Source organism: Rhyacophila brunnea, unplaced genomic scaffold, assembly GCF_057557595.1.
Source record: "Rhyacophila brunnea isolate RB1 unplaced genomic scaffold, BYU_Rbru_1.0 scaffold_13, whole genome shotgun sequence".
NCBI lineage: Eukaryota > Metazoa > Arthropoda > Insecta > Trichoptera > Rhyacophilidae > Rhyacophila > Rhyacophila brunnea.
Window position 1 is genome coordinate 13,861,098 of NW_028232785.1, and position 27,057 is coordinate 13,888,154.

Sequence of the window (27,057 nt, forward strand, 5' to 3'; positions counted from 1 at the left end):
ATTAGCGGAAAAAACACGATAACCGATAGGACTTGATCCTCTACCTGCTGGATTCAAGTAATTCAGTGACGGGCATCTTAGTTAATTACGCCGATTTTAACTAGTAGTTGTGACATCAAATGATTATCTAATTGCGTTATGTTGACTATCGGTTTAAGTACAAAATAATTTCTTCTAGTATGTGTATGCATGAGATGTTTTCAAATTATCTATATTCAGTTTATAGAATGTGACATTCTAATATATTATTATGTATTATTATAAACAATAGAACAACAAGAATAAATCATTTAGTTTGATGTCATGGGACTGAGTATGATTAAAGCAAAAATTCATTTTCAAGTTTCATTTTCGGTAAATTTAATGACAGGATGTTATACATGAGTTATTACATTGATCACATTTAATTATTTTCCATTAGAACGAGTCATTTTGTGTGATTTCATATTAAAAGATTTTATACAAGAATAAACACAAAAATATCACATTTAAATGGATTTTCATCAAAATGAGTCATTTTGTGTTATTTCATAATACCAGATGTCGTCACAAATTGATGACATTCAAATTGCTTTATACCGGTATGTATCATCAATCATCATCCGAGGAGATTCTCATTTCCCTCCATTTTCGAAAGTGGAAGGCACGCTGTCACTTTGTTTCTTGGTATGGATTTTCGTCTGGATTCAAGACTTGGAGGTGGACAAAGAACACACCGGAATTGTGGTGGAAACAACGAGATGTACGAGACGTTTAATATATACTAATGGCTACATTTTTTTTATATGAAGCGCGAGTTAACGATGTTAACTGTTTCGCCGTCTGCCGCGTATTACCCGCCATCTTGTGTTTCGTTTCCCGCGAGAAGCGTTGTTGAAAACGGCAACGTTGCAAATATTTTTTACGGCTGGGATTTACTGTATTGCTGGCCCTATTATTATTTATTTTCGTAACCAACCCTTACTATTTGTCGATTTGGGCCTCTCCAGATTCACAGAGACATCCCCAAATGGAGACCATTTGGGAATGAAACAAGATCTTATACATGAGTAATTATATTGATCACATCTATATTACTTTTCACCAGAATGTGTCATTTTGTGTACTTTCAGATTACGTGAAAATGTACAAGAGTAATCACACTGATGACATTTGAATGGCTATATACCAGTATGCGTCATTTTGTGTAATTTCATCTGACAAGATCTTTTACAGTTATAATCACATTGCCCACATTTGAACGGCTTATCTGGAGAATGAGTCTTTTGGTGTGATTTCAAGTGAGCAGATGTTATACATGCGTAATCACATTGATCACATTTAAATGCCTTTATACCAGAATGTGTCATGTTGTGTCGTTTCATGTTACCAGATGTTTTACAAGAGTAATTACACTGATCACAGTTAAATGGTTTTATACTAGAATGAGTCATCATATGTGATTTCATGTAGAACGATGTTTTACAAGAATATTCACAATGGGCACATTTAAATGGCTTTACACCAGAATGTGTCATTTTGTGTCGTTTCATGTCACTAGATGTTTTACAAAAATATTGACATTTGGCACATTTAAATGGCATTATACCAGTATGTGACATTATATGTAATTTCATTTGACTAGATGTTACACATGAGTAATCACATTGATCACATTTTAATAGCTTTATGCCAGTATGTGTCATTTTGTGTCGTTTCATGTTACCAGATGTAATAAATGAGTAATCACATTGATCACATTCAAATGGTTTTATACCAGAATGAGTCATCTTGTGTGATTTCATATGGAAAGATGTTTTACAAGAATAATCACATTGATTACATTTGAAAGGTTTTTCTGAAGAATGAGTCATTCTGTGTGCTTTCATGTTACCAGGTGTTATGCACGAGTAATCACAATGATCACATTTAAATGGCTTTATACCAGAATGCATTTTTAGATGTAATGTCATCTGACCAGATGTTATACATGAGTAACCACACTGATCACATAGAAATGGCTTTTCACCAGAATGTGTCATTTTGTGTCGTTTCATGCCACCAGAGCTGGGACACGAGTAATCACATTGATCACATTTAAATGGCTTTATACAAGAATGAGTCATCTTGTGTGATTTGATATGGAAAGATGATTTACAAGAATAATCACATTGATTACATTGAAATGGTTTTTCCCCGGTATGCAGTAATTTAAGTTTTTTCGTGTCACTAGAATAATAAGATTCATCGCTTTTAAATGGAGTGTGACAAGAGACTTTACATTTACTACGTTTACATTGTTTTACATCCTTATTAGTGATTTTATGGATTATATTTTTATGCAACACTTTGTGAAACTCGAGCAAGTCTAACGATGCAAAAAAATTATCACATACACCGCACACAAAATTATTAACATGAACATATTTTTTTTCCAACTCTATAACAGCCACTAATTCGGGGAATGATTTAGAAACATTTCGTTTAATAGTGCCACGTGTTTTTTTAAACCTTTTGTTGTATTCCTCAAGTTCTTTTTTTATATGTTGTTCGTCAATTTGTATGATGTCATCAATTTTCTCTTCTTGCGACGATTTGAGATTTGCTGCGTTATCCTAAAAAAGCATTTATAATATAATTATTAGCACCACACGATCTAGACAGCGTAACCATCTTTTAAACTTGCATCTGCATTACGTGTATGCCTTTAATTATCAACTGAAGTTACGCAGATTTCCTAGTTGCGAAAATAATTGTAAACACTTTGTTTTAAGATACATAATGTTTCATAACAAAAAAGTAGGTATCGTCATCCTGTTAGTTTTTCACTCTAATCCAGATTTCAATTTGAACAAATCGATGCGAAAATAATTTTAAAAACTTTGTTTTAAGATACATTTCGTTGTCCTGTTAGTTGTTCGCTCTAATCCAGCAGCCCGATTTCCTAACTATCGTCTGGTGCCACACGAGACGATAGTTAGGAAATCGGGCTGTTGATTTGAACTTGATCTCGATCGGCCTTGACAATTTGCGTATGGTTCATTTTTCATTGTACAAAATAGATTCTGATCCGGATTATCAAAGTGAAGTAGCCTTTTGTTTCACTCTTCATGTACCTAAGTGTGTTTGGCATCCTTCAGAATATCTATTTGAGTTGGCTGTAGTGTTCTTTAGCGTGTATTAACTATTGTTTTAATTCAACCATCGTCATATGTCCTAAGTGAGTAGAGTAAAAGAAGGTACCACATTTAGGTAGGTAGGTACAGTAGATGAAGATTGCACAATGGGATATTAAATACATTTGCTTGCGACTTTCTCCTTCTATTGTATTATATGATCCATTGTTACTGTTTATGATTACGCCAAGTGTACGGCTATTTTCCGTTTTATTTATAATCGCGAGTTTAAAGATGGACGTGGTGAACATAGCAATGTCACTTAATCAACCGAAGAGAAATTTGACAGTTGATTACTTGATTCGAATAAAATATGCATCTGCATGTATTCAACCAACTCTGGTATAGTAGAGTAGTTTAAATAATAACCTCTTCTAAATTATCGATTTACCAACTTTATGTTCTTACGAATGTATTTATCTTTTTTAACGATATCCGATTATATTCATCGCAGCTATACCTAATATTTGATCTAATTTGATTCATTATTTACGCTATTTGTGTCCGCTGTTATTGGGACCAGAACATGTTATTTTAAACTAAATTATAATTATTCTACTTATTCTCTGTGATTGAAGCATAAAAAGGGTTGCCATCGCTGCTATAGATTATAGGAAGATGCACATTATCACATCTGTACTTACAACACTAACATTTTGAAATAAAAGTATTTATTTGAAAACCTTACGTTGTATTCTTCGAGTTCCTTTTTAATGTCATGTTCATCAATGTGTATGTCGGAGTAAATTTCATCTGCTTCTGACGTACATAAGTTCGATTTAGCCATAACAGTGATAGTGGTGTCAACCTAAAGTAAACAAAGGAAGACAAATCATATTTAAAAATAAATATATTCATTTTGACGAGTTTCCGGGTAAAACGCATGTGAGAATGTCAAGAAGGCAGTGGTTGGCACAGAAACGTCTATGAACAGAAGCGCTATTTAATTTTTAGAAAATATTAATGACGAGCGAGTTGTTCTATATGTAGACTCTATGTCACGTAACCTTGCCATTTGGTATAGATGTTTTTGAATGAAAACGTAAATTAACCAATCGAGTGCATGGAATATACTAATGCAATTATACGGCGTACGTGTGTGAACCTATCGAGTGCCCGGATTTTACTAATACATTTATACGGTTGCGTATACACACAAATACTCGTCATTGTGTACAATGGCAAGGTTAAATGAAGGATAGTCTACTTAGATACATTCCTAATTACCTTAGTTTGCAAAAAGTCCACAAATATATGACCAGCCGTTATACCAACTGTGAGGGTCTACATCCTGCGAATTACAAATGTTGTCCGAAAACCCTTCACCTTGCTAAAAACCTTAATAAAGAGCCAACGTCTTGGAATAGGCAGGTTACCACTAATCGCAGACCGTTAATACAGCGGCCATATTTACCCAAACCGACAATTCATTTAACCAATAAGGCAACCTCTCCCAATTGCTCCCAAAGTTTTAACCGGCAGTGGCACTCATTGAGAAACTCAGAGCTACCCCTGCCTAAAGCTATGAATTGCTCCACTAAGTTACAGCATACACAATCCACTATAGTTATTAACACCACACACACAGCCAACAACTCTGCAGATTCCGTACTAGAATGCCAACAAAGGACTAATAAACGAAATAATGACAAATTGTTTATTCAGAGTCAACACAAACATAGACACCTCGAAACTAAACAGCCCCGAACCACACACAAGCATATAAAGAGGCTCTACGTGTAGTTGTGAAGCATCAGCATTTTTACGCCTGGGAATGTTTCAGGAGCAGATGAGGTCACCACACACTTAATTATTGTGCTTTGACTGAGTTTACAGAGACTTTGTAATGAAAAGTGCCCATAGGAGAGAGGAGCACAATGAGCTAACAACATAATGACATGAAAGAGGTGCCATTTAGTTAGCTCTCCGTCTGCATAGATACATAAAATAAGTATTTTGCGGTACCGACTCCGTCAATTCACAGGAGAAACCATTGTATAACTCCTATTTTGCCAGATATAGTTTTTCTTACTTCCCTCAGAACCATGGCGAAGGTCCGTGAGCTCTTCCTTAATAAGTAGGTATACACACGCAAAAACTACAGAAGGCGAGGATGAAATTCCATTTGGCTTTAGTGCTTCATATTATACCTATGTATAATGAAATAGAAAGTCGAACTTCTTTGACGTTAAACGTCATTTCGCATGAACATCGATTGCCACACACGTAGACTCTTTATTGCGGAAGCATTCCTTCCCAGCTGCAATTTATTACTGACAAAATGGTTTGGAACTGTCAAATAATATCGATTAACCTCGACTGCACTAAGATAAATAATTATGATGTGGTCAGTTTAATGGCAATACACAAAAGACGGCAGCAACAATTAACAATTAACTTTAGTTTTTTAAAAAAAACCAACCTCAAAAGAGCAACTGGGACCGTCGAAATTTTCGTGCTCTATATACGTATTTGTTTTCAGGTTATTTCGATGGTAGACGGGCATCTGCATTTCTGAATCAGATTCGGATTCACCGGGTTCGCGTTTCACGTCCATTTTTTCTAATTGAAAGCGTAAATTATACACTGTGGAAGTTATCGTCGTAGCAGAACAAAAGCCTGGTTAGGGGCAGTGTTGCCAACTGGCATTTACAAAATTACGTCAGAAAATGATTGTAGGTAGAAGCTAAATGCCACATTTTCCCAAAATTAAAACAAAATATCTATAAACTGGCATTTCAAAATGATAAAGCATATTATTTTTACGAGAACAAAGACTGATAAGGAATTTATTGTTTCACAACACATAAATGAAGCACAGGTAGGTACGATTAAAAGCGAATGAATGAATTAGGTTATCACGTAGGTCCTTAATGTTTATTTTGTAAGGCCCAACCCAAGACAGATACTATAAAGTCGCATTAGACCTAGAGAGCGTACGTGTGTTCTTCCCCCACTTTAGCGAAATTCCTTTGCTCAACAAAAAATGTACCTACCTATTTTAATGTTGCAACACACTCTATTGCACGTCTATAGAAAATGCGTTTCATTTTCGTTTGACACTCACACATTCCAAACCCTGCTTCAAAATGTAGCGTACGTACCTATTGGGTTTTGCCTATCTGAATTCAATTATTTTATGTATTCTGTGGCAAATCTAGTTAAATATTCTGGCTTTTTATGACAAGTTTTATGATCTTTTCAATACCTGATTTAACGCAGTCGCATGTGACGCACCTTTTTATCAAAATCAGCAGTGAAGACAATCATGTTTGAACTGATATGTCGGTAGGTAGTGACACGTCCTCGTACTTCCGGGCCTATACCTGAAGTAGGTAGGTACTTTTTTGGATAATTTAAAAAAAATAGCCTAAACATTCCCTTGATCTGGTAGTCAAGAAAGGGCTTAGCAAAAACACACGGACGTAGGTATTCTTGATTAATCAGCGGGGTTGTTTTCTACGTACCTAATAGTATGCTAAGGGACGAATGATATACTTCAGGAATAAACGGGGGTTGTGACACATACGTGGGTACATCAGTAAAGTAATATATTCACCTACCTACCTAAAAATATCACAAATCTTTCATTCAAATTTCAAACGTGACATTGTTACTCAATGAGGTATTGTATCTTACCTTCCGCATCACACTTAGAGCTGGTTCAAAGAAACGATATCCGTCAAAGGGCAGATGGTGAGAGTACCCAATAATTATTATCTGGCACGCAAAAGAATTTAAGATGAAATCAATTTTATAAAATAATTTTTCATTGGCTAGGTACCCTTCATCACACTTGCTATATCAAACTTGAGTCAGCCGGACGGTCGTCATTGTAATAATATGAACAAACATTTATTTTAAATGGTTTGTCACCAGTAAAATGTGTTTGTGACAATCGTACCAATTTAAATAGATTTTCACTACTGTGTTATTACAAATGTCTTAGCGCGTAAGCATAAAAAGGTTCGCCTTTGCTGCCATAGAATATAGGAAGATGCATATTATCATATCAGTACCTACTTACAATACTAAAAATTTTCAATAAAAATATTTATTTGTAAACCTTACGTTGTATTCTTCGAGTTCCTTTTTAATGTCAATTTCATCGATGTGTATGGCGGAGTAAATTTCCTCTGCTCCTGACGTACATAAGTTCAATTTAGTCATAACGGTGCTAGCGGCGTTAACCTAATGAAATCAAACATAAGACAGATCGTATTTATAACAGAAAAATAAATATATTCATTTTGACCAGTTTGAGTTAGAGAGAAATTATGTGAGAGAAAGTCGAAGTTTTTTGGCGTTAAACGTCATTTCGCGTGGGCCATTGATTGCCACCCATGTAGACTTTTCATCGCGGAAGCATTCCTTCCCAGCTGAAATTACTGACAAAATGGTTGGAACCTGTCAAATATCGGTTCGCGTCCACTGCACTCAGATGACAAAAACAGTTCCGTAGGCACCTAAACTTGTAGGTACCTATCTGTGTATTCGTCCAACATGCATTATTGTGTATTCTAGGTAAATTACAAGAATTTGGTTTGACAATAGGTACGAAAAAAAATGCCAGCAACAATTAAAAGACTTTAGTTAAAAAACAAACTAACCTCAAAAGAGCAACTTGGACCGTCGGAACTCTCTTGCTCTACATACGTATTTGTTTTCAGGTTATTTCGATGGTAGACGGGCATCTGCCTTTCTGAATCACATTCGAATTTATCCGGTTCCCGATTCACGTCCATTTTTTCGACTTGTAAGCGTGGTTACATACTTCTGAGAAAGATTTTCGTAGGAGAATAAAAACGTGGACGTGCAAACAGTGTTGCCATATTTTGAAACTGGAATTATAGTACAGTGCCTTCAAAATTATAGTATTTCGGCAAAAAATATAGTACGCGTTGAGTGACCAATAATTTTCTGCATTTTCAAAAAATTAAACATTAGTGGTCCTTGGATTGATTTATTCACTCATTTTTTTTAAATTTCAACCAAATAGACAAGTTTAACAACAAAATTATCGTTCATAAACAAATTTGCCTCAAATTTCAACATTGTGATTAATTTGACCATTTTATTTATTTTTTTACGAGATAGCCATTGCGCTTGACAATAGTATAGAAGTGAGGGATTATAAAATAAGTCTAAATATTTGCAAAAAGGTTTGCAAACAACCTTTTATAGGACTGTTTTTTTGTGTAGTTTATAACTAGCGGCCGTTTTACTATAAACTATGCATTTGCAAACTGCAAACCTGTGGCTACATTAATTGTGTTAAACTTTTCGCGCCTCCCAGTTTGGAAATCGCTATTTAAGTAATTAAAGTCACCTTTTTTTAGACATAAGGATTATTTTTTTTGCTTCTCACGGATTATTTTGGCGCTGTTTTTCTTCTATTGGGAACGTTTTTTCCGATTTCTCAAAATTATAGTATTTTGGGCGTACTATACCTGTTTTATATCGTACATAGTACGCAGACGAAAATTATAGTACAAATACTATAATTATAGTACGGTTGGCAACACTGCGTGCAAAGCTGACTTATGCCGGCGCTCCATTGGCACGCAAGTCAGACGATTTACAGTCTTCGGACTTTTTTTTCGCGTGGAGCACCCCAGGTCTGCGGACTTTTTAATCCGCAGACCAGGCTCGTTGGATTTCAAACATGTTTGATATTTTACTCGCCGAGCCGCTGAAATTCGTACGTTCACCACGCTTTACCGTCACATTATTTATATCTATGCCGACGGACGACAGCGCCATATATTAGTCTATGAGCGCCATCATTATTTTACTGTCATTCAAAGTGTTCGGACATCGAAAACAACAATGGTAGATAGATCTACGAGTGCATTCGAAAAGTTTCTTGGAAGATTTTATTAGTTGTTTTAAAGACAACCCGTCGTTGTGGAAGACGACCAGCCCACTATACAAGAATCGTGATGCCAAGTCCTTGGCGTATGCGGAACTTTTGGAAATATTAATCAAAGTGGAGCCGCAGGCAACGGTCAACGATGTCAAAAAGAAAATACAGACATTGAGGTCGGGTTACAGAAAGGAGAGAAATAAAGTAAGGACATCATATCGAAGCGGAGCCGGCACAGACGCAGTATATCTACCCAAACTGTGGTACTATAAAAATTTGGAGTTCTTGAACGACCAAATGGAAGATACGTGGGAATGCTTTAAAGCTATTTATTATACACGTGCAGATTATGAAATTGCCGTAGCTCTGAAAGTGACATCGCATTAGATTAGCTACTATTAAGCAATTAAAACATACAGCTATGAATCATTTCTAGTCACAATAAAATTACTTATTCTTTGCTGAGGTAGGTAATAAATAATAATAATATATAGGTACGAGGGAATGCTTTAAAGCTATTTATTATACACGTGCAGACTATGACATTGTCGTAGCTCTGAAAGTGACATCGCATTAGATTAGCAACTATTAAGCAATTAAAACATACAGCTATGAATCATTTCTAGTCACAATAAAATTACTTATTCTTTGCTGAGGTAGGTAAGAAATAATAATATATAGGTACGATCATGGCGGTGGAAGCGCGGCTTATTGAGTCGTGGTCGGGTCCCAGGTTCAAATCCTGGGTCTGACAAGTACACATTGAATTTCAATTTGTGTATGAGTCAGAGTATGGACCTAATATGTTGAGCAAGTGGCTGACATCCATTTCTCGTAAAAACAAAATCTGTCAATACAAACCTCCACTCCGTGGAGGTCCATATTATGATCGGACATGGTCGAAAGAAGAAGAAAAGAAATGATCATAAAATCAAAAATCGCTCGAGTTAGGTTCCTTCAGAGACAATCAATAAATCGTCAATCATCAATCAAAATTAATGGTACAGTTTGGTTATGAGGAATACAGCGGAAAACACATTTTGAAAATACCCGATATACTGGATTACACCAATTATACCAATATCAATATTAACCGTATGAAGGAATGGGTACTTAGGGGAGAGATAATAAAAAACAAGTTTGAGTATTATGTTGTATTTTAACAATTTACATTTTGTTTTACAGAATCGAGCTCAATATCCAGCATGGTGGACGATTTGGAAAACATGTCTCCTGATGAGAGTTACTCCAACTCGTTAAACAACGAAGATTGTATTGAGGTAAAACATTTTAACTAAATTGTTACATTGGTTTAATTTATCTATTGCTTATCATACTTTCTTGCCATGTGACAGCCCCGGTAGTATTAAAATATTTTTTTGGTGCAGGTATTTTTAATCTGCCTTCGTCTAAACGTTTGAAAAAATCAGATTTTCTCAGTACGCCTCCATCAGAAATACGTCCATTTGTTCCAACATCAACATAAATAAATTCATAATTAGCATTTGCAATCGCCACCAAAACAATGCTGTGGAAATGTTTGTAATTATAAAAGTGGGAGCCGGCGCCTGCAGGTGGCACGGATTGCAATGTGTTTCCCATCAACTGCGCCCAGGCAATTTGGAAATTGCCATTTACTATTAAATTCTTCTGCAATCGTCTCCATTTCTTCGTGCGTATCAGGGAACTGCAACAAAAAATAATCAACATTTTATTTACAGATAGAATATTCGCCTTCAACATCCACGTTGTCGACTACTCCAAGGTCGAATCTCAATAGAGCACCAAAACCCCCATCGTTCAAACGAAAAAAATCGAATGATAGCGCCAACAAAGTGTTAGAATTAATCACCGACAAACTAAGCAAGACTGAAGATGAATTTGATGTTTTTGGCAAAATGATGGCCATGAAACTACGATCGATGTCACAGGGACAAAGATTGCTGGCCGAGAAGCTGATGCATGAAGTTGCCTTTATGGGACAAAGTGACAAAATAATGCCAGCAACTACTGTTCATACTCAACCAGTTTATCGTATATTAAGCAAAAATGTACAAAAGCCGGTATAATAAATTAATGTTTTTTGTATGAATAAATATCTTGTAAAAATATTTGTTTTTTTGTTTGTTTTTATGCCTATAAACCTTAGCTTAAGCGATACAACAAATGGTAAGTATTTGAGCTATGTTAGCAAACCTATATTATTATGTGGCCTCATTTAGAAATCAAATTCCATGCTTGCTTTTCGAAGAATATGACTAGTATTACAATACATTCAACAGGAATAATTAAGCAGCTTGCTTACAGCCTATATGGAGAGTCCTGGCTAGGTACAGCATTCTAATGGTCTATTGAATATTTAGCATGTCAACGATGGCCTTATTTGTGACTATATATATACCTATCTCAAATGCATCTTGTCTGCCATTCTTATGATGTTGCCGTCTATGATTTATATAGGTAAAACAATCCACTAAACGTTCACTTTATAAGACCAACCAATGTCTACTTGTTAATGATATATTTGTAAATTTGCCCAACTTTATTAGATGACGTATAATATAATACACACCTTGAAATATTCTCCTTTCAAAACGTCAATGATGACTTGGCAAGTTTCGGGAATTATCTTGCCCAGAGTTTGTCTTCCAATCGCAGTTCTATAATGCAAGTCAGTGAATGTTCCGCCGGCAGCCAAAAATCGCAGGGTTGCACATAATCTATCATGAGGAGAAATAGCTTCCCTCATCATAGTATTTTTTTTTTTAATAAATGGGGAGGCCAAATTATACAGTTCTGTGTATACATCCTCCGACATTCGCAAATAATTGCGGAAATCGCTCGGTTGCAAACGCAATTCTCGTATTAAATTTGTGTGGGATAATGTCGTTCGTTTCCTTATCCAATGTTTCACCCAGTATTTGTGTACCCTTTGCTTCGTTATTACATTATCTGCCACCCAATAACCCAAAAAACATAAAACGTCGGTATCATTTAACGCCATCACGATTTAACTGTCAGATATACGTATATTATCTATGCTGTCAAAGTCGACTGTTTTACTCGTCAAATTAATTATATACTCGTTTCGTTGAACGTCTGTTGGCCAGTAGCAGAACGTAGAAAAATCTGAAGACTTATTGTCGTCGGACTTTTGGCTCGCCAATGGAGCGCTGGCTTTAGCCGACTCAATCAGTGTTGCCATATTTTCAAAGTGTATAATTCCACAGAGCCTCCAAAATTATAGTTTTTGGGAAAAAATATAGTACGCGTTGTCATTTATTGAAAGTGTATAGATTTTTTTGTTTCTCTAACTTTCTTTCTGTAACTCCAGGACCCTTTTTTATGTTGGTGCCTCTTCCGACTGCTTACCGAATAAATCTTGAAATTTTTTTTTTTTACCATTCAAGGGATTTTTTTACGTTATCCGAGCAATTTTTTTCTAAGTTCTCCAAAATCTTCTTATATTGTGAAATTATAGTACTTTGCACCAATTTGTCAAACGGAAATATCGAAATATTAGTACCTACTTTTTACATATTTTTTCCGATATTCAAAATTATAGTAGTTTGGGCGTCCTATAACTGTTTTATATCGTACATAGTACGCGGACAAAAATTATAGTAAAAATACTATAATTATAGTACGGCTGGGAGCACTGAATCAATCTAAAGATGGCGCTGGCACGTGATAATTTTCGTATATTATCTGTGGTTAGGAGGAGAGCTGCCAACTGTCACTGATACAAAATATATGACAGAGATAGCATCGATAACGTCATGATGTTATTCAATGACATATAGGTAGGTTCAGATAGACACTTAAAAAAAAGAAGGATTGAGCATAATGTACAAATCACGGTCATCAGAAAGGCTGGCAAATAAGGCCTTTATTGGGTGATACACAAACATAAATTAGGTAGGTAGGTACCTACCTACACAAAATTACAAACGCATACGAAATTTACCGTACGTAGGTACCTACACGTACAGTCTACGTGATACCTAGGTATTTGTTTACGAAAAATCGTCGCTTTCCAAGATGGCGAATTTAGTTGCCCGTTTTATACTGCAATAAATCAGTACGTTGCTTTCTGTTTTTTTTTTATTCGATGGTTTAGTTTAGATAGTATTGTACGCCCATGCTAAATGGCAGATTTTTCCAAAATTAAAAAAAATGTGTGTAAACTAAGTAAATACGTATATAGAAAAAATCACAATATACTAGGTAAAATACTTATTAAGCCGACATGTATGAAAATTGTTCGATGTCATGGGCCTAACAAAGCCAAGGAAGTGAGTAAAGTTCCATTGTCATCTGATAGATACTATTAAAAGTTGTATAGACGATTTTTGGTTAGTGATATTCTGAGAACATTGATTACAAAATTGATAATGGCTGAAAAATTTGCACTTCAAGTCGTTAAATCAACAGATTTTAAAAGCCGAGCACAATTAATAATTATTAGGTAAGTATACGTTTTGTTGACGAGGACTCCATATTTTAAAATTGTCTGAGCGGAAATGGGATCGGAATATGAATCCGTATTGTTTTAGGTAAGTACGCAAAAGTACGTTGGCCATCCCGAGGCAAAGTTTTGGCTAGATTCAATGACATTATTAATGGACAACGCACTTAACCTTTCCCTTACCATGGTAAAAAAATACGCCCGTTCCCATGCCGTCCACTCAGTGTCCCGCTAGAAATTTGGCATTTTAAGGCATTTTAAAAGCTAATTGATTGCTTCAAAAGGTAAAGTATGTTTTTAAATACTATTTAGTCATCGTTTAACATGTTATTCTGTGTATATCACATGCAATTATCTTATAATCGTGTATAATAATCGGACATCGATAAATGTACGTCATAGCCAAACCACGGTGTGTCTCGATCTGTTTTAAATGGAACAACGAACACACGCTGTCATTTCACGGAGAGTGGGGATGGCTAATTCATCCGAAGCGGACGAGGGTGTTGTAAGGTAGAATAACACGTGTGCAGGCGTTCGTTATTACGTTCGCCACATAAAATAATAGATACCTAGCATATTATGAAATAATATTGGCTTCGATATATTTTAATGAACACATTAAGTTTTATTGCTTACATTTTGTCCAATATATAGTGGACAAAAACATATATCTAAATATATATCAAACTCAAAATTTTATGAAAACCATTTTAGGCTTCTGAAACTAGGCGCTTCACTTGAAGAGTTAAAAAATACCAACAACATGACGTGTAATAATAATATGTATTTTATATTTAACGAAAAGAGAAGTATGAATGAAAAAGAGTGCACAAAATTGTAGGATTGCCCAAAGCGTACCGAAACTATTATGGTTTTATTTCGGCCTGGGTTTATCTGATTTTTAAAAACTATATAACACCATATTATGTAAATTATTGTAGTATTAGTTCAATAAAAACAAATAGGTACGTATGACTCACAATGCACTATTTATGTCGGATCTTAACAGTCTACCTCCACACTTCACCACTGAGAAATAATATAATAGTATATTATTATGTATATACCTACATCAGATTGAGTATGATAATATTTATTTATATAATAATATTATTTGGTAAGTACTTATGAAATTAGAATGATTCAGTAATCTTAATATGAATTTCTTGTACGTACATACAATCCACCGATATTATGGACATATTATTATATATAGTTAATAATAATATATAATATTATAACACAATATCATGTAAACACAACAGGTTCACTATGATTATTTATTTACATATTAGGTATGTAAGTAGGTACCTACTTTATAATTTTATTATTGGTACTTGTAAAATTAAAAGATAAAAATGCTGCAAACACTATAAAATATTTTTTGCAACTGTATGTCTACTTCATAAACAAAAGAAACTCCACGTGTACTACCTAGTTGCACTTGAATTGCATTTGCTGACTCATTATTATTTTCGGATGAAAGCTATTATTAGTGATTTACGACGACAATACAATTTATTACGGTTCAACCATGGACCAACAAAATAATGTCTCATTTATAATCTTTTATAATTAAAAAAAACTAATATAGGTAGGTATTAGTAATATCGTCAAAAAAAGGATATTTTAGAATATCGTATTAACCGCACCGCACCGCAATTTACAAAGCTACAGTTAACTATAGATACAAATATATTATTATTGATGCTAGTCATTAGAACATACCTACATTTTCTGTAGCTGTCTGATTTCAATGCAGGGTATTTATTTAAACGGGTTTAATATTTGGGTTTGAATACAACATTTGAATGGGTAGGTACATCAATATTATGAAATTTATCGCATTGTATTATTTTCCTAAAATTCTAAAACAGAATGAAATAATATTACCCTTGCCAATATTTAACATATTGCATTGCCTAATATGATAATAGTATAAACATGTAGAACATGTGAATACGCCACGCCACATGCTGTGCTGTTTTTATTTAGCCCGCTCGAGAATTTTTTTCAATTGCCTATGTCCCACAAACTGATGTAATCTTTACAAACCTTGTAGCAAGGGTCTGTTTTCTAAATCCGGGAAAAAAGGTTTTATGACTTGACTAGACAATGGTCAATAGCATTGGATCCTTTTCGTCAATTGTTTATGAATAAACGCCACATGTAGCGAAGTTAACACGGTAAAATGAACACTAATAACATTGCGTTAAGGGTTGCTTTGGCGTTTATCGTCAGATGTATTTGAACAATGTATACTTCAAGGTTCGATATATTATGGGAGGCTATAACTGATTGCATTATTCACAGAATTATGTTGAACAAAGACATACATTTCTATCTCTGACTAACAAATGACATTTTAAAATAGTGTCTCATGTTTACATTACTATTATGCGCGTTTCTCTAACGTATATCTTTCTCGATAGCCCTATCACTGTCTTATCAAAATATTGATTAGACTTTCGAAAAATGATTAATTTTACATATAAAACATTCAATTCAACCACCTATATATTTTTCTTTTTATGCCTAAATATTTTATCTACAAATAGCTAAAAGTAGACGTTTATATACATAATAATAAGTGGGGTATCTATGATTTAAGGTCATTTCTAAACTGCGAGACCATCGTGGCAACGGGAGTGTTAATACAGTAGCTAGCAAGTAAATTCGCATGTATAGGTAGACGTTACGCAATTTCCATTATGCGATGCGCATCGGGAATTTATAGCAATATGACCTTTATTGTAATGACGTTAGAACAGTGTTTCTAGTGTACCTAAGTGTTCATTTGAGCGAACCCGTTCGAACCGAACCATTCGGCAGACCCGACAAAGAACCTCGGGAATTTATAACAATATCACCCATATTGTAATGGCGTTAGAACAGTTAATGCCATTCGGCAGACCCGACAATAAAGTGAGTGTCATTTTATTTCCCAGATGATTCGTCCATATTAATGTCATTGGCTAGATTGCTTCGCCACCGAGGTCGCCAAAGTTGTGTATAAGGCTGATATGTTTGAGCACATGAATAAACATAATAAAAAAATGCACGGTAGGAATGAAAATATATTGACATGCTCCGATAAAATACCTATGAGGATTCAAAAATAAGCTCGAACTTTGGCAGGAGGAGTTAAGACAATGATTAGTTACCTAGGACAAATGTACCTAACGATCTACCAGATCACGATTGAAGACAAGCAATTAATTTGGACCTGGCACAACGATACAGCATCTGGAACAGCAATACGATTGGATTCTAAATCCTTTTGCAACCAATGCCGAAAATTCTATGAAAGCACTTTTCCTACAAATTCGAGAGGAATTTGTTGAATCGAGGAACGACAGGACGCTAAAACTAAACTTCGTCGATCTTCCATGAGATGTTAATAAAGAATATCTTCGTAAAGTTTTCAGCCCTAGTTCTTATTAAAATTTTATTGTAGGCGGCCGTGCTTGAAGGATCTTGGCTAGAGCTTCCAAACCGGTTTTAACCGAACCGCGGGTTTCTAAACTAACCGATAACCGGGAAATTTCACGCGGTTAACTGGTTAAAATTATAAACCACTTTTTATTTAAGTGGTAATATGTTTTTAAATAAATTAGTACCTGGTATACCTACAAGCGTTTTTTGTATCTGTCATTTAGGTACGAAATTATAATCATAGGTACCTATTAAATATGACAGGTAGGGTAGGTATTTGACAATAATGACCTAAAGTCTTAGGTACTGTCATGTTATCCTCGTTGCTTGTTAATCAATTCGAATCAATTTGACAATATGTTAACCTCCTGAAGTCCGCGGTTAAGTTCCGAGCCCTCGGACCGGGGCCCATGGCTTTGATTTCCTGACATTTTGGAGACGATGATTATGGCCAATTGAAGGACGTCCCTCTCAGGCCAGGAGATCAAAGGAAGCCCATGGTCTCGAAACCTTTGAAGATGAGCTGAAGAGCATATTTGTTTCGTGGTATTTATTAATATTTTCATTACGTTACGGTCCACTGAACTAGCATTTTATTTGTATTCTAAATTGTCTGAATATTATACTACGTTAGGCGCTCGTAATTGATTTGATTAATTTACACCTTTATACACTCTCGCCCGATAGTATTTTATATATATTAATTATTCTTCTGTTAAAATTCTTTACACGCGTTTTATTTAAATTACCTTTTATCACTATTGTCTGTATGCATTTCATAGAGTGGCGCTCAAAACCGAGATATTTATCATTGCAATTTTATGTATTCTATATTACAGGAACATACACGAATGAGTGAAGTAACCGGACAGGTAACTGAGGTTTTAGAGGTAATGTCAAACCACCCACGACCCTGCAATTCCCCTAGTCTCATGCTCTGCCGCACTCCTATACCGCCTCCACGCTCCCCGTACCCAGGCTCACCTGCCTATATATTTCCCATCCAATTCCAATCCACTCCTCTTTTCCCTACGTTACAATCTGATTAATTGTCACAATTCCCACCTTACCTACATACCCTCCTTTCAGACGTGATAGTACCTACATACCCTTTTTTGAATTATTAATAACCATGTCCTTGCTCTTTCGTACAAGGTGGTTAGTAATTTCAAACCTTCACAAACTCCCAGGCTTTGAGTAAATCACAATATAAATATTGTGTCCTGTACCTTACTCACTGTACCACGAGAGTTGTTTGTTATTAATTAATTGTTTCTAGTATTAATTGCTGACTTACTGTGAATTATTGATTATTAAAATGCCAAACAATTCTATTAAAAAGATGAACAATTAGTAGGCAATGTTAATAACGACTTAATTTACCAGACATGTCCAATTCGAATTAGGCTGTGATCAACTATCCGCTATCTAGTATCAGAATGCAGTGATCTACCACACTCTACCTTTGTCATTCTGTAACTTTATGTATTTGTTATAAATTAAACAACACGTCGTGTATTTTATCATCCCAGCTAAATCCTCAATTTCCCATTCGTCATGAAAATGGTCTTCTTTCGGGCAATCATTGTCAACTATTGTCTAAATTATTATTAGAATTCCACCCATTTTGTTCCACACAAGTTTTAGGCACCAAAGATGCAATCAATATCAAATGTCAAAATTAATACTCACTTCAAATCTTTATTATGTCTTAACAATATTATATTTAGGTCTACAACAATAAAATTAATATTATTAAAATTATTTATATTATGTACCCGCATGAGCGATTGGTAAGTTTAGTGGTAACGAGTCACATGATCTTTTTCAATATGACGATCCAGAGCATGGACGTGGGTTCAGCAAAGGGGATAGGTAACATTTCGTTCTATATCTTATTGATCGAGAGGTGGCTGAAATGCACGTCTAATGGTAGAGTCAAAGAGAAAAAATGTGCAAAAAATAATATCGACAATATTTCAAAATTAATTTTTTTAAATACGAAGGTTATAACTGGTTACCTGGTTAATTTTTCGCAAAACAACCGCTAACCGGGTAGTATTTTTCCTCCGGTTAATTGGAAGCTTTAGTCTTGACGGACAACTTGCTCTTTCAAATAAATATCAAGCTCAATGTGAAACTTTTATGTTTAATAAAACAAGCTCATCTATCACATTAATTATTTATTATCGTATAATAATTGTGTTAGGTATATTGTATAGGTATATCAGTAAATACATAATATTATAAAATCATATTGATAATACAAATACATGTAAATACTATGTGCATTTAGTTCTTCCTCGTGCATTATTATGTATATTATGTATTTCATTATTTCATCAGCCTGAATCTATCCACTGCTGGATGAAGGCCTTTTCAAGTTGCTTCCACTTCTCTCGGTACTGTGTATTGCGTTGCCACGTACTTCCGCAGAACTTTATCATTTCATCGATCCAGCGGCCTCTAGGTCTTTCTTGTGGACGTTTTGTACTTCTTGGATACCACTGGATGACTAGATTTGTCCAACGATTATCTCTTCTTCGAGCTATGTGTCCAGCCCATCTCCATTTAAGGCTTTTAATAAACTCTATTACATCGCAAGCCCTTGTCTGCTTCCTTATCCACTCATTTCTCTTTTTGTCCTTTCGCGTTATGCCCAGCATGCACTCCTCCATACCACGTTGTGCTACTCTAAGTTTCTGGATCTCTCTTTTACTTAGGGTCCATGTTTCACACGCCATGATCACAGGAAGCACACACTGGTTGAACACTTTGCGCTATAGGCACAGTGAGAGGTCACTTTTGAAGATATTATTCAGGCGGCGGATTTCTTTATTTATCAAACAAAAAATGCGACACTCGCGGGACTTGAATCTGTATCGGCTGGATTCCCGCCAGTATGCTTTCCCAATGAATCTACGGGCATCTTAGTTAATTACGGCGATGTTAACTAATGGTTGTTATATAAAATGATTATAGAATTGGGTTATATATAATGTTGGCTATCGGTTTTAGTACAAAATGATTTTTATAGTGTAAATATGCATGACGTATTTTCAAATTATGTTTATTTCAATATATAGAAAGTAACAATCTCAAATCTTGTGTCCCATTCGTAGAATAAAAACAATAGTTGAACATATTAAATTGCCAGATTTAAATGGGTTTTCGCCAGCATGTCATGTTATGTAAATTCGTATAACTAGATTTTATACATGAGTAATGGCATGCACCGTAAATAAATGGTCTTTCACAAAGTTAAATCATTTAGTGTGATTTCATGGGACCCGGGGTAATTGAATGAAAAATGAAATTAACAAATTTAAGAAGTTTATCACCGGGATGCGTTTCATTGTCAGTAAATTCAGTGAAGGGATGTTAAACAAGAGGATTTAATTGCATTTAACATAACACGTAGTTATTTTTAACTAGAATGAGTCGTTTTGTGTGATTTCATGCGGCTAGATGTTATACACGAGTAACCACATTGATCACATTTGAATGGCTTTTCATCAGAATGAGTCATTTTGTGTGATTTCATGTTTCCAGATGTTATACACGAGTAATCACATTGATGACATTTCAATGGCTTTATACCAGTATGTGTCATTATATGTAATTTCAAATGACTAGATGTTTTACAAGAATAATCACATAGATTACATTTAAATGGCTTCATACCAGTGTGTGTCATTATATGTGATTTCATGTTACCAGATGTTTTACAAGAGTAATCACATTGTTCACATTTAAATTGCTTTATACCAGTATGTGTCATTTTGTGTCGTTTCATGTTACCAGATGTTATACATGAGTAATCACATTGATCACATTTAAATGGCTTAATACCAGAATGAGTCATCATGTGTAATTTCATATAGAAAGATATTTTACAAGAATAATCACATTGATTACATTGAAATGGCTTCTCTCCGGTATCTAGCAATTTAGGTTTATAGGTGTCACTAGAATAATTAGATTCGTCGCTTTTAAATGGCGTGTGACACGAGACTTTACATTTACTACGTTTACATTGTTTTAGATCCTTATTAGTGACTTTGTAGGTTATATTTTTATGCAACACATTGTGAAACTCGAGCAAGTCTATCGATGCAAAAAATTTATCACATATACCGCACACAAAATTATTAACATGAAAATATTTTTTTTCCAACTCTATAACAGCCACTAATTCGGGGAATGATTTCGAAACATTTCGTTTAATAGTGCCACGTGTTTTTTTAAAGCCTTTGTTGAATTCCTCGAGTTCTTTTTTAATATTTTGTTCGTCGATTTGTATGATGTCATCAATTTTCTCTTCTTCCGACGACTTGAGATTTGCTGCGTTATCCTAAAAAACATTTATAGTTTAATTATTAGCACCACACGATCTAGACAGCGTAACCATCTTTTAAACATTCATCCGCATTACATGTATGCAGTTAATTATCTACTGAAGTTACGAAGATTCCTAATTGAGCTTATCTACGCGAAAATAATTTTAAAAACTTTGTTCTTAGATACATGTCGTTTTCATAATATAGAACGTGGGTGTCGTAATCCAGTTAGTTTTTCGCTCTAATACAGACTTCAATTTGATCTCGATCGGCCCTGAGTAACTGTGGTTCACGTTTCATTGTACAGAATATCGATTTGAGTTGGCCGTATTGTACTTTAGGCGAATTAATTATTGTTTTAACTCAACCATTATCCTATCTCTTAAGTGAGTAGAGTAAAAAAAGGTACTACATTTTGGTACATTCGATGAAGATTGCACAATGGAATAGTAGGTACGTTTGCTTGCGGCATTCTCATTCTATTGAATTATATGACCCATTGGTACTGTTTATGATTACGCCATGTGTACGGCTATTTTCCGTTTAACTTATAATCGTGCGTTTCAAGATGGACGCGGTGAACGAAACAATGTCACTTAATCAACCGAAGAGAAATTTGACAGTTGATAACTTGACTCAAATTAAAATGCATGTGTATGTATTCAACCAACTCTGGTATAGTAGTTAGAATAATAACTTTTCCAAAATTATCGATTTACCAACTTTATGTTTATACGAATACTAACAATGTATTTTTCTTTTTTAACGATATCCAATGATGTTCATCGCAGCTGTGCCTAATATTTGATCTAATTTGATTCATTAGTTACGCTATTTGTGTCCGCTGTTTGTGGACCATCACATATTATTTTATACTAAATTATAATTTATCTACCTATTCTCTGTGACTGATTTTACTAGTTAACCTAAGGCTAATCTAGTTTAAAAAAATATACATACCCCACTCATTATTACGAATACTATGCGCGTAAGCAAAAAAAGGTATGCCATCGCTGCCATAGATTATAGGTAGATGCATCTATATATTTGTTTTACCGTCGTGTCAGTTTTTCTTTATACAAATCCACACGCGCAGTCAGATTTCGACAAGAAACAGACGGAGTCCGACGAGCCGGTGTACGTGGTCGTGGTCTCGAATCAGATTTAACCCGTTGCAACCCGGGACAGTTTTACGGTTTTTGCGGAAAATGCCGCCGCATACATGGCCTTGATTCGCGGAATTTAATGCTGCACCCCCCATTTTTATTAAAAATGTCGCTAGAACGCGTACATTAAAAAAATATTGGCATTTATTTCAGCACGATCGGAAGTCAAATGGTAAAGTTGGATACAAATAATTGTGTTATTAGAATCGCTAATCGGAAGCCAACCGAGCCGTCGCGGCGCGGGCAACGCAGTGCTTCCATATTAGATCGGATCGCTTCACTCACGGATAATTGTATGTAGCCGCATCACGATTAGGGAGATGTAAAAATCTATATATTTTGGCACCAAATGGAAAAGCCACAAATATTGTATATCGAAAAGCCCTGCAATGATGGATTGGATATTTATATAATATAGAAAAGGGTTAAAATAATAATTTGAATACGAACTACTTTTTACGATATTTAAATACAATATATGTTCAAAATTATACTATATTATGTTAAAAATAAAAATCATACTTTTTTTAATTCGTCCTTTGCACTCGACCTATTAAATTTGGAATTTTTATTTTTAAATATTAAGCCATTCTACTCCTGGGCAGCGCCGGCTGTTACTGCAAGTATGATCATATCAGAACTTACAATACTAAAACTTTGCAATAAAAGTATTAATTTGTAAACCTGAAGACAGATCGTATTTATAACAGAAAAATAAATATATTCATTTTGACGAGTTTCCGGGTAAAACGCTTGTGAGAATGTCACGGAGGCAGTGGTTGAAAATGGAAAGTCTATGAACCGAAGCGCTCGGTAATTTTTAGACAATGTTAATGACGAGCGTCTGTACTAATTTCCTTAGTTTGCAAAAATTTCCTACATATGGGACCAGCCGTTGAACCAAATGTGAGGGTCCAAATCCTGCGAATTACAAAGGTTGCCCGAAAACCCCTCACCCTGCTAGAAAACTTTATAAAGAGTCATGGCCGAGACGTGTTGCAATAGGCAAGTAACCACTAATCGCAGACCCCTAATGCAGCGGCTCGTTCCCAGTCCATATTTACCCAATCCGCCAATTCACTATACCAATAAGGCAACCTCTCCCAATTACTCCCAAAGTGTTAACCCCGCGAGGCACTCATTGAGAAACTCAGAGCTACCCCTGCCCAAAGCTATGAATTGCTCCACTAAGTTACAGCATACAAAATCCACTATAGTTATTAACACCACACAGCCAACAACTCTGCAGATTGCTAACTGGAACGCTAACAACGGACAAATAAACAAAGTAAAGTCAAATTATGTCTCCAGCGTCAACACAAACATAGACACTTCGAAATAAGCTGCCCCCACCACACACTATCATAATCGAAAGGAATCAAGGGGCTCTACGTCTGGATGTAAAGCATCAGTATTTTTTAAGCCTGAGCATGTCTGAGGATCCGATACCTAAAACTGAGGTCACCATAATGTGCTCATGGGAGGGAATAGCACGGTGGGCTAACAAAAATAATGAGTAAGAGATGAAAGATAGTCTGCATAGCTATAACAAATAAAATATTTTGTGGTGCTGATTCCGTCATTTCGTAGGAGAAATCACTTTATAACCCCATTTTTTTCAGTTATTTTTCTTTCTTTCTTCTCTCAGAACCTTGACGAATGTCTACGAGCTCTTCCTTAACAGGTATATACACGCGAATACTACAGAAGGCGAGGATAAAATGCTATACGGCCTCTGTGCCTCATATTATGGGCGCATGGGCCATTAATTGCCACACAAATACACTTTTCACCGCGGAAGCATTCCTTCCCAGCTGTAATTACTGACAATATGGTTTGAAACTGTCAAATAATATCGGTTAACCTCGACGGCACTAAGATGAATAGGAACAGTTATGTAGGTAAGTAGGTAAGTATCTAGACTTGTATCTGTGTATTCTTCCAACATGCATATTTTAATACCGCGTAATCATTATGATGTTATTACATAATTTATAATTATTGCTTTATTTATTAGTATAATAATAATATATCTCTAAAATTTCGACGGGTTTAGATAGATGGAATAAATTAAATAATTTATTTAATCAAATAGGTATAATATGACAATGATAAAAATCTCGGAAGTTTTTTACGCATTCTCCACATGATAACGATGTGGGAATGGTCCCTATGAACCTTTAAGGCAGAGCTGCTCCTGCATGCATAATATTATCATGACACATTATGTCACTAAATGATATCATCCACTATTTGTTTACCTATTTGTTTTATTGTAATCATCATTTTTATAGGCTAGATACGAGAAAGAAACACAATATCTTCATGTTTCTACCTACATTGTAAAGTACGTACATAGTTCAAATAAATGTATTACCTGTTTTCTTGGGCTATATTCTGAATACGAACAACTTGGTTGAGGATCTTTATAATTAATTGTATCTTCAATAAACTCTTTCTTGATGTCCACTCGCTGAAATTCGGGTTCCGATTTAATATTTACCATGTCTCTTGTTTGAAAGTTCTGAAAAAAACAATATATTATTATTTCATTAAATCAAACTTACTTTATGGAATATCACACACTTTAATATGATTTATAATAATAGTTAGTATATTCATCGCAAAAGCATTATTTCCCATTGCAGTACTATTTCTAAAGATCACAGGCGCCTGACTACAAAAAGTGCATGCTTTGATTTAGTACCGGTTTCGATAATGCCGTAATTATAAATAAAGCTTTATGCTGTACATATAGCCGTTTCCAAGTTATAGTTGAGAAAAGTGTTCTATATTTGATGAATTACATGGTAGTAAAATCTTTATTTGCGTTTATCTCAAAACTATGTTATTGTAGATAGGACACTGTTATCTTAAAACTCCAAATAATGTTACAAAATATATACTTATATGTTTCTGTAAATTATTATTAATACCCATGTCTTTGCTTTTTCGTACAATGTAGATGTTAGTAATTTTGAGCAATCACAAACATCACAAATTGTGTCCTCACCGGGTAGGTATCAAACCCAGAGCTCCCGGATAGAAGGCCAGTGACTTACGCACAGCACCACAAGAACTGCCTTGACCAAATGGTTGGAAACTATCAAATAATATCGGTTTCTGCATTCCGATGAATTGGATCAGCAGATCAACCTATGTCTGTCTTCGCGCAATCGATAGATACATATTATCATTTACTTATACCTAACCAGTAAACCAGTAAACAATAAATAATCCAGTACCTATATCGGCTATTATCAAAATTCCAATAATACGAACTGAAATATTAGGATAAAACATATTTCAATAATGTCAAAATATTATTATTCATTTTTTAAGCTTATTTGTATAGAAAAAAACAATACGCAAGCCAATTATTTGTAATTCCATGAGGTACATAGTGGATTTATTAAAAATTTGGATACGTTTAATATAGTAAACCTAGGTACGCGTAATTTTGCAACGCTTACAAATAAATAAATACGTGTAGGAAATTAATGACAATGTCCGCAAACATAACCAAACACCATTGACACGTTTATAATGCTTTACCTACATGCATGCATGAATCAAAAAAGTTCGGAAGCTTCTGTATTTTCAAGCAACAGTTGGATTTATTCGATATCTGCGTCTGCGCAGTAGAACGATAGTTGCGAACCTGCCGGCAAAAAAACGAACTACGCCGACTTATTTTAAGGACAACCAATTTTTATGACTGTCAAATAGTACCATAAACGGACAACATCGCGTCTCGCTTACTCTTGAAGAATGAGATTGGAGATACAATCAGTACTTAAAATACCCACTATTGCTGCAAGTAAATCCATGGATGTGTACAGGTGATATAAAAGACATAAGCTTCATAAAACTAACCTCAAAAGCAATGCTGGAACCGTCGGCAATCTCTTGCTTTATATAAATATTGGTCACAGGGTTAATTTGATGGTTTAAGGGCACCTGCCATTCTGCATCAAATTCGAATTCATCCGGCTCGCGTTTCACGTCCATCTTTTATATCAAAAGCGTGCGTTGGATTATCGCAGCAGACTAAAAAAGTGCAGGTGTCAGATGATATTTTTTTGACAGATACAGACAGTGACAGACGCGCTTTACCATAGACGAAACATGCTGATAGTATTGCCATTATATTATAATCATTATGCAAAAGAAATTCAATTTGTATAAAATTTTATTCTAGAATGAAAACCTTACCCGACCTAACAAAAATAATCCAGTACCTACCTATATCGGCTACATGGGCACCGGCACGCAGTGAGGTGCAAGGTGGTGCAAGACGACCACCGTTCGCTCAAAACTTTTTTTTTGATAATAATTATATAATAGGTATAGGAACATTATATATTGAAGCAAGTTCTACAGATAAAACATCATTTTAAGAGTGGAAAAAACAAATTAAATAAAACATTTTGCAATCGATGGCCTGCGCAATGGAAGAACATAGCTTTTGGGTATAAATCCCATTTAATTTTTTGAACCCCACCTATAATAATATTATGATCAAAAATGTTGGCACAGCCATCGTATTGAATAACCAGAATAAAATGCTGATTCAATCCAATATCCTGTTGCACAGCTAAATACGACAGAGCAGAATAGACTA

General features: G+C 34.9%; 2 protein-coding genes and 1 long non-coding RNA gene across 4 annotated transcripts; 1 reads left to right on the top strand and 2 right to left on the bottom strand.

Annotated features, from left to right (window-relative positions):
• Window positions 1-339: 339 nt before the first annotated feature.
• On the bottom strand, window positions 340-7,998 carry LOC147076565 (uncharacterized). Its single transcript, XR_015069318.1, has 4 exons — window positions 7,766-7,998; window positions 7,227-7,346; window positions 3,844-3,963; window positions 340-2,594 (listed from the first exon to the last, which is right to left on the bottom strand). It is a non-coding gene; the product is annotated as an uncharacterized LOC147076565 (long non-coding RNA).
• Window positions 7,999-8,804: 806 nt separating this feature from the next.
• On the top strand, window positions 8,805-11,125 carry LOC147076566 (uncharacterized). Its single transcript, XM_085940335.1, has 3 exons — window positions 8,805-9,323; window positions 10,205-10,301; window positions 10,743-11,125. The coding sequence occupies exons 1-3, from the start codon at window positions 9,319-9,321 to the stop codon at window positions 11,088-11,090; spliced, it is 450 nt and encodes a 149-aa protein (XP_085796461.1). The 5' UTR covers window positions 8,805-9,318; the 3' UTR covers window positions 11,091-11,125.
• LOC147076567 (uncharacterized) lies at window positions 10,161-26,530 on the bottom strand. 2 transcript variants are annotated; one of them, XM_085940336.1, is made up of 3 exons: window positions 26,310-26,530; window positions 24,811-24,957; window positions 10,161-10,708 (listed from the first exon to the last, which is right to left on the bottom strand). In XM_085940336.1, exons 1-3 carry the CDS (start codon window positions 26,442-26,444, stop codon window positions 10,568-10,570), a joined length of 423 nt encoding a protein of 140 aa, XP_085796462.1. In that variant the 5' UTR covers window positions 26,445-26,530; the 3' UTR covers window positions 10,161-10,567. The 2 variants fall into 2 exon arrangements, 1 of the variants encoding a protein (XP_085796462.1); XR_015069319.1 differs by lacking the exon at window positions 10,161-10,708 and adding an exon at window positions 19,153-21,281.
• Between the last annotated feature and the right edge of the window lie 527 nt (window positions 26,531-27,057).